The sequence below is a fragment of the Rhagoletis pomonella genome, unplaced genomic scaffold (assembly GCF_013731165.1).
Source record: "Rhagoletis pomonella isolate Grant_MI unplaced genomic scaffold, Rhpom_1.0 Rhpom_scaffold_00002, whole genome shotgun sequence".
In the NCBI taxonomy this organism is placed as follows: Eukaryota; Metazoa; Arthropoda; class Insecta; order Diptera; family Tephritidae; genus Rhagoletis; species Rhagoletis pomonella.
Window position 1 is genome coordinate 7,647,515 of NW_023458556.1, and position 9,077 is coordinate 7,656,591.

The 9,077-nt window shown below is 35.4% G+C and overlaps 2 protein-coding genes across 2 annotated transcripts in view; one reads left to right on the top strand and one right to left on the bottom strand.

Moving 5' to 3' along the window:
- The window catches only part of LOC118732978 (carbonic anhydrase-related protein 10), a gene marked incomplete in the record, with an annotated part of 92,396 nt that overhangs the window by 77,484 nt on the left and 5,835 nt on the right, over positions 1 to 9,077 (top strand).
- On the bottom strand, positions 78 to 7,982 carry LOC118757272 (carbonic anhydrase-related protein 10-like). Its single transcript, XM_036491999.1, has 6 exons — positions 7,976 to 7,982; positions 6,704 to 6,840; positions 4,833 to 5,024; positions 4,514 to 4,676; positions 263 to 417; positions 78 to 179 (listed from the first exon to the last, which is right to left on the bottom strand). The coding sequence occupies exons 1-6, from the start codon at positions 7,980 to 7,982 to the stop codon at positions 78 to 80; spliced, it is 756 nt and encodes a 251-aa protein (XP_036347892.1).

The following is a 9,077-nucleotide window of genomic DNA, read 5'->3' on the forward strand; positions in this document are numbered from 1 at the left end:
CCACAGAATAAACAAATTTGCTGGTGCGCTTAATTGAGTTCAATTAGGCAATAATCATGCCCATAAAGCTGTTTTTTCTATGCAAATATAATGTTTTTATTTTTATTTTTAGCTTCCATACGAGTTATAGGTTTTTCGTTTTTTGTTGGCATTATTTGGTTTTGGCATAATCCTACCAACTGATTATGGTTTAAACAATTCAATTAAGTAATTACAAGCAGAATACGGCCAATTTCCAATGTAATTTAATAGTAATACTCACCTCTTGTTTTGTGATATAGATGGGCTTATTTATAATAATCCATACGGTGCTCTCCCAGCAGCCGGGATGCGTTGTGGATCCCTCGTAGGTAATGTAATTATCTGTATTTGGCAACAGTGAACGCACTGATATGTGCCGAATGGGCGTGGAAAAGCCTATCAAAGAGGAAAACCGTAAAGATTTTTTAAGTGCAAGCAAAAAAATTTACATAAACATGTTTATTAAATGAATATTGTTAATTATTATTGCCTTCCTTTAAAGCAAATCCCATTGGGCATTCGCGTTGCTGACTAATGCGCAAATAGTGCGCCTAAAAGTGTGCATTATTTTGTATAAAGTAGCCAGTGCAATACATATATCTCTTGTTCCATACAGAAATTTAATGCCTATGGCTAACAGCGTAAAAAACGACTACATGATCAAACTGAGATATCTTGGTAAGTTAAACCATTATCTTGAAATAACTAACAAAATGTTTACACTAGAAAAGTAACGTACGTATGAGCTTCGTACTCAAGCAGCCTCCGACGAAAAACTTAGCGGTAGTAGCGGAGGAAAGTATGTACATGGCAGCCGGTGGTTTAGTTCGTGTTAAAATCCCACAATGCCGGAACATATAGACATTCCACCTTGTAACCAAATTTGACTGCCTTCTCCTGGAAGGCGTGAGTGTCAAGGACGCTTTGGTTAGCTTAGCTAAATAAGCAGAGTGTCTTCATAAAAGGCGATTGGCGAAATAAAAAGTATCAAATAAGTTCTCGCTATTTTCGTAATTTCACTTTTTAACTGTTGCCTGAAGTGGATATGCCACAACTTATATATTTATTTTACTCTTTATTTTTTCTATTTTAAGTTCGCAAAAGGTAATGCACCTACTAATTCAAGCAACCAAAGTAAAAACTTTTGTTGGCGTCATTTATAGCAAAGGTGGCGGAAAATTGAGGAATAATTCCATTTCTTTCGTTCTATTTTTGTCCTCTTCTTGTTATTCGTTTTCTTTGCAAAGATATTCTGAATTTGATTTTCTCCAACGAACTTTTTTATTTTATTTTTTCTTTTATTTACTTTATGATTTTTTTTTTCATAAAATCTTCAAGCACTAACTTTTCTACAGCTCAATTTTTGCTGTTACTTTCTCGCCCTCGGCAAGCTAGTGGTCAATGCAGCAGGCATCGGCTGCTAGGGCTTGGCGTGACGACGTGTCAAAGAAGGTTTTAATGGCAAAATTTAACTGCCACTTTTACTGTTTGCATTGCTTCCTGCAACAGCGTACAACAACTTAGCGGCCTCTACTGTGCATCCTACTGCGCTGCCGAGTGGCGCCTGTATCGGCGTGGCCACTCGGAAAATTGTTTACCTCACTAGAATGCCTACCAAATGAAATTAAAATTTACCAAAGATGAAAGTTCGCAAATGAATTGGTAAGCTAAACCTACAACGCGGTCTTACAAGCCAACGTTAACTAAAGAATATAACCAGGATTGGTAACGGATATAATCTTTATAATAAATAATCTTAATTTAACCGTAAATACGGATTTATATTTTACTGATCAAATTTAATCGTCATGCTATGATTTATTTTTTCGATAAATTTTTTTATCGTTTAAATCGGTCATAAATACGCAATCCCCATCTTAAAATCCAAAATTAACGATTAAATTTGACCGAACAAAGTACAAATTTAACTATATAACTTTGATCGGAAAAATAAAAATGAAAAAAATAATCATATAAAATATTCCAGTTATGGAAGAATTGAAATTTAAGATTATGCTTACTTTTAAGAAAAATTTCATGAGAAAAAAGTGCATATATGTACATTAGATTGGGTCGGTCCCCATAAAACAAATTTTCAGGTAAGTGTCAAAAATGGCTGCCACCCTATAACGTATACAAATTTGTTAAAAGTACTTCATAAAGAGAAAATTTGTCTAATTTTACTCTATCCGCTTTGCTTAGCTAGAAACAATAAAGTTTTGGCCACGAATTAATTTAAGGATAATATTTGTGAAATCACAAATGCCTACATTTTTCGAAATCTGAGGCTTGACTAAACTTTCCATCGGTTTTTGGCGCGCTGAAGTTGAATCTGACATCAGGTTATCGATATATTCAAACTTTCCCAATATTCGCCGTACATTTATTCGTTACGAATAAGTATTTTTTTTTCAGAAAACTTTTTTGAATTATTTGAAAACTAATTCTTTCTAACTAACTTTGAAGTTTATGAATACGGCGATATATTTTTTGCTACTTACATAACCTTTAAATATTTTTAGTATAATTTCAAGCTTCTTTATTTATATTAAGTAGGATCGGTGAATATTAGGATGCGCGATTATTCGACTTTTTTCTAAAACCGTTTTTCGAGTTATTCGAACAAAATTATTTGAAGAAAAACCAGTTACTGATTTTTTAGTTCAGAAAACCCCCGTCTAGATCGGCAATGAATATTTTTACAGCACAGCAAAACCCCTCGAAAACGTGAATTGAATAATTAAATTAAGCCGTTTACCTAAATTTTTAATTTCTTTAGTTATGAGGTTTTTCCAGAAAATTTTCAAATTATTATGTACTCAAAAATAACTTTTTATTAATATATCATATTTTGTTAAATTTTCGATTTTATTAATTTTTATCGCATCGCCAAAATATATTATTATTATTATTATTTCAGTCAGCCTAATGTGTATATGTGCTCTTATTTCCAGATATTGCTCAGCCACTAAAATCCCACAAGCTTTGGCAAGCAAAGCCCAAAAGCAAACACAACAACACTGGCATGCCTGCCAGTTAGTTTCTTCTAGTGCGGCGAAATGACGAGAACGTTGGCGCTACAAATGACACGATCCGCCAAGTGTTTGGCCACAGCTGACTGGCGTGTGATTTGTGCAGCAAAAGTGCCAGCGGAAGGCAATGTGGCAACACTGTAAGTGTGCCGCCGCTGCCATGTTATTATATTATGAACCGGCGTTTTTATTGCATTTGGCGGCGCATAATTTTGCGCCATCAAATGGTGGCCATCATTAAGCGTTAAGCCGGCATTGTTATTGTTTTTTTTTGTTGTGTATTTTTTTTTCGTTTGCCGTTCGCCTCAGCAGCGCTGAAAGTAATTGTGGACGATAAATGTTGGTAACAAATCTACATACAGTGGCTTCTTCCGCATGTGCTGTGTGGTGGGTGTGTGTGCTGCATATTTTGAACCATGAAAATGCAAACGGTAAGAATTGTAGGTTTCTTTCGAACTTTTCGCTTTCTATTTTTGATTTCTGCTTTCAGGTCGCTAACATTGAGCCAAGTCTTCGGCGCATAATTATTATTGTTCGTGCCGGAAAAAACTCACCTAAGTAGTACACAATTTTTTCTGACTTTTTGCACCTAGCGCAGGAAAAGCCACCACTGGCACCAGCTGGGCCGGCGTGTGTTTAATGCTCAACTCCTCCATCAAGCCATGCCACACACTCATCTCTCTATATTTGCAGTCTTCTCGCGTTGCAGGCAAATGCTTGCACTCACTCGTATTTGAAGCGAGCCTTTGCACTTTGTTGACCGGAAATAACTTGCATGCCTTGTTAATTTCTCTTTTCGGCACGCGCGCACACACACACATCCACACGCCCATTTAGCAGTGTTGCCAGAAGTGAAGAATTATCTTCAAAATAAAGATATTTTTCATAAATAATCAGAAAAATCTTCAAATTAATATAATTACAACAAAATAAAACTCCATACAAAAAATTTTCACAGTTAAGATATCTGCCAGCGCTTGAAGATTTTTTTTTTTATGGTTGGCAACAAACTTTTCGTTTTTGTCATCAATTTAACTTACACGGCAGGTAGATTACAGATTTTTACGAGTATGTTTTTGAATTGATTTTGTCTATCAAAATTCGGGCTCAAACTTGGCTTTATGAAGGTCACACTCGGCTTTATAAATTTCCACAAAATAAAAAGTATGGATTATTTAATTTAATTAAATTTTCTGTAATTAACTTTATAGAAACATCATCATATAGAAAAGATGAATGCGCAAATAAGAAGAGAGTTTTTGTTATAAATGAAGATATTTCTAGAGAAAAAAGATTGTGTTTATAGTTTCAGTAACCTTTTTATGGTTTTTAACAAATTTTTTCTGGCAACACTGGCATTCAGCCGCATTTGAAGCGCAAGTCGTTGACATTTGATCCAATCGACAAATCCTGCCCCAACCCACACACTAGTTGAGTGTGAATTTTTAGAGTAAACTTACCTCTATACAAAACCTTATTAAATGTGGTGGTAATAATTCGTAGTTCGGGATTTGGTGTCTCCCCAATTTGCACCATCAGCGAGAGGCCCACAATACCCTGCGATTTGTGTTGCGCCTCGGACATGTTGTGGTAGAGTTCCTTGTTGAAGCCGTAAATTTGTATCTGTGAATGACAGTTGAAAAGAATGAATGAAGTGAAAGAACGACGAGTGTGGATTAGCGCAAAAGTGAAAAATGTCTGTTAAACCAACAATTTGCTGTTGTCTTATTTACATACATACATATGTATGTCCATGCGAGTATAGGGGCGCACACTTACCTCACCGGGGAAACTGTAACCCTGTATATAGTGCTCTGACCCCCGACTGTTCTCTGTGCCATAGTGTATGTAAATCTCTTCGAATTGATAGCGATAGGCGAGTGGGCCACCGGTGATGTTAACCGGTTGCTTTGTGTCCTTGTCGACGCGGAAGACGAGCGATTGACCTGTGTTGTGTAGTGTACCGGAAACCTGGGCGATAACAGCCAACAGTGAACAGCCAACAGTGAACAGCAAACAGCAAGCGAACCAAGAACACAGCCAGTCAGTCAGTCAGTTAGTAAAAGAGACAGCAGTTTGCCAAACAAGCAGTCATCCAGTCAACCAGCCAACAAAGTTAAGCATTCAAACAATCAGCCAATCGAGCGTGCAAACAGACAGCAAACGATGCGACGAAAATTGAAAAGAAAAGAGAAAACAAATGGCTTTGAGCTACTGATTGTCGTCTTTTTCCTCTTTTCGGTTGTGTAGAATGTGCGAATTTAAGTTGATTTTTAAAGAACAAATGTACTCAAAAAATTTTTAACTTGCTGGAATAGGAAATTGCTTATTAGTCACATATAGGATTGATTCTTTTTTAATTTGTAAAAAGAAAAAAGTTTATTAATTTAATGAGATATCTATGAGAACTAGCGCGGAAATATGATTTCAGGTAGCCTGAATTTCAACGCTCCTCTGTAGGTAATAATGCAGCGAATGTTAGCCCACAAGAGATCTATGAGTAAACGCTAAGCTATGCGTACTTAGCTTTACATGACTTGACCTTCGTAGCATTTATAACTCAAGATAGCATAACTGAGCTTTAAGTATATTCATGACGAAGTTTCGGACATACTGAGAACAACCTGTAATCGCGGTAACTGTTCAAGGTTGCCTCGGAGTTTTGTGGTATTGTAGGGAACGACATGGTTGGCCATATGTCAAGAATCTTAGAGGTCATATGGAAAGGCGTAACATTCTTCCTATTTGGAAAGTAAAGAAGCTACTTCGAGGCATCCCACTAAGGAGAGTAGAAAAATCTCAACGTGAAATAGTGAAAGTTCTTCTAGTCGGTGAGAAAGTTTAGCTGTTCGGGGGAATTTATGCAGGAAAAGGTGCAACTCTCGATTCTTATATATAGGTGTCTTTCGTATTAAGGGTGGTCAGCATATGCATAAAGTACCAAAAGACTTCTAAAAGTTAGTTAACATTTCTGATATCGTTTCGACGTTGTATATCGAAGTTCTAAAAATGAACCAGCAACATTTTCTGTATTATTTATTTTTTTTTGTGAATTTTCAGAAAAATTTAGTATAGTAAAGTCAAGTTTCAAGTGCTCAGTTTAAAAAAATTTTTTGTTGACATTTCTTTGCGCACACTTTACGCATTAAAAAGAAATATTAAACATGAAATTTTTAAGCAAAAAACAAAACCGACTTCAATTCCCATATAAAAATTTAAGATAATCATAGTTATGCGGTAACATATGTACATAAAAAAATAAATAAAATAAAAAAATAAAGAAATATTCCGACGAATTGATAACCTTCTCCTTTTTGTGAAGTCGGTTAAAAAGAACTAAAATTTTTCTAAAAATAAAAAAAAAAAATTGTCGAAATTTTTTATATAACATTTATACGATTAACCGTTTTTGGCCAAGTTCGACAAAGCACGCCAGTCGTTTCTGTAGTGCTTCTACATAGATCACAGTAATTTTATTTAAAGTGTACAACCGTTTATGTGGGTTCCCTTTTTGGAAGAAAGAAACTTTTTTGTAGCGATCCACTGTATTTATTATTACCATTCATTAAAAGAGTACATGTACCCAACTAAAATCTATTACTGCTAAAAAAATTTAGTTCCCACATAGTACATACATATGTAGCTCTTACCTTGTGCTTGTCGATGTGTAACGGCCGCAGGTACGGATCGAAGAGTAATTTGTCGGGCACTACGTCTATGGGGGATTGGCGTCGCCCTTTATTGCACATATTCCATTGTGGATTGATAAGGCCCCAAAAACTTGGTCCTATAAAAGTGGAAAAGACAAAACATCGATAAGGAAAAAGCGTATATAAAATGTAAAGAAGCTTTATATTATGTATCCAGATCGATGGTGGGCACTAAATGTATACAAAGCTTGAAAAACCTATGCCCACGCAGGGGGATAACTGATTTTTTCCTCAAACATTTTCCACGCATTGATAATAAAATGAAATGATGTATTGTGGAACGATTTTTCGTCATTCCTTGTCAAATTTGATTTGGAGACAAACCGGTTTCATCGAAACATCACACTGAAGATGGCACAATGCCGAAGCCAGGAGTGACAGAAAACTTTTCCACAATACATCATACTGCTGTCCTATCGGAAACACCAGCTTTTCAAGATTTAACGAGAAAATTTGGAATTTATTTGCAACCTATTTGAATATTTTTCTATACTTTTCGCTTTAATTTTTTAAGACCTCTCGGGACCTTTCGGGGTTTATCGAAAGTTTTCTAAAATATTTCCAATTTTTCAGGGACTTTTTATGATTTTTTCTTAATTTTTCGAGTCTTGGCAGATTTTTATGTCGATTTTTTAGGATCTTTCCAAAATTTTTGGTGTTTTTTCCGGACTTCTGATGAACTTTGCGATTTTTTCCCTAGTCTGCTGATTGTTTCCTTTTCGCGATACACCGTTTTAATTTATTGGGACCTTTTGGGATGTCAGGTTTTTATGGACTTTTTTCGAAACTTTGTAAGATTTATTTCTGGAATTCTTACGATTTTCTCTGTCCGAACTTTTTGGCACCTCTCGGCACCTCTAGGGACTTTTCGGGAATTTTATTTTTTTCGTAATTTTTCGGAGCTTTGAGTGATTTTAATTTAGGTCTTAAATTTTAGGATTTTTAAAGAATTTTATGGGGGTTTTTCGGGGACTTCTCGTATTTTTTTTTTCGGGATTTTTGAAACTTTGGGATTTTTTTCGGTAGCCTGCAAATTTTTTTCCTTTTCGCGATACATTGTTTTATTTTATCGGTACGTTTCGGAAATTTTGAGATATTTATTTTTGAAATTTTAAGGATTTTCCCTTTTCGGGGTATGTTTTGGCAAGTGTACATTTAAATCTTAATTTCGCATTTTATGAATGCCTTAAATAAAGACAAAAGTAAATTTACCGTTCATATTGTGCTCAGAAAATGTCAGAAAAACTTTGAATTACATTTTTGTCTTCAAAAAAAAAAAATCGAAGAAATAATAAGCATTTCTTTACTCAAATTAGCAAAAGTCAAAAGTAAACTTAATTTTTAGCTTTCTATAACAAAATTCATACTCACTTCGTTCTCTGATATTTAAGTGTAGTACTCACTCTCAAAATCTGGTGAATACTTTACTTCACTTTAACTGACGGACAATCAAAGGCTTATCGGTTTATTACACCTTTAAGAAAAGGTCTGACCTCATTTTTACAACACCAACACTTACTTTGCAGCTCAAAATGAAAAAAAAAAAAACGGCAAGCGCAAAACTTTATGCCCAATAAATCCCAGCACAGCACAACGCCGATGAAATTCGCTTCGTTTTAAATTTAAAAATATTTTATTGCATTCAGTTAAACTTCAGTGTTCGCCCTTCAAATACTTTTACCACTTTTAATTACTTCCATTTTAAAATGCAGCCACGAGCCATGTCCCGGCGTCAATGTGAATGTCAGTTGTTGCGCACGGAAGTTTATCCAATGTCAGTTGATGGATTTTGCAGGCCACGAATAGTTGCTTGCCAGCAATACCGCCAACACCAACAACACCACCAACAATTACAGCGACAACACAACAACAACTAACTCGCAATCTGAGTGAGGTGAATGAAAGCGCTTCCATTTATTATCCGATTCCATCAAAGTGAATGCGCGTATATGTAAATAAAATGCCATGAATGCAGTTTTACACATACATACATATAAAGTAGCATGCAAGCAAGCATTTGCACCTATGTAACTGGAAATGTACACATGTATTTGTTGTTTTATATAGCGGAAATATTAAATTTTTTATTCATTCATGCACGCGTATCCCCAGCTGTCATTCGTGTCCAAGTCAACAGCCGTTTGTCGCTCATATTTCCCCTTTACACTCACTTCAAATAGCCGGTGGGTGAAGCTCAATCAAGTTAGCGGCGCTAAAATGAAAAAATGAAGAAAAAACTTGTTCGTATTATTGTGCTCATTGTGTGTTATTTTCGGCCACTTTTCGTTTTTTTTGTGCTCCGACCATTTGGTAA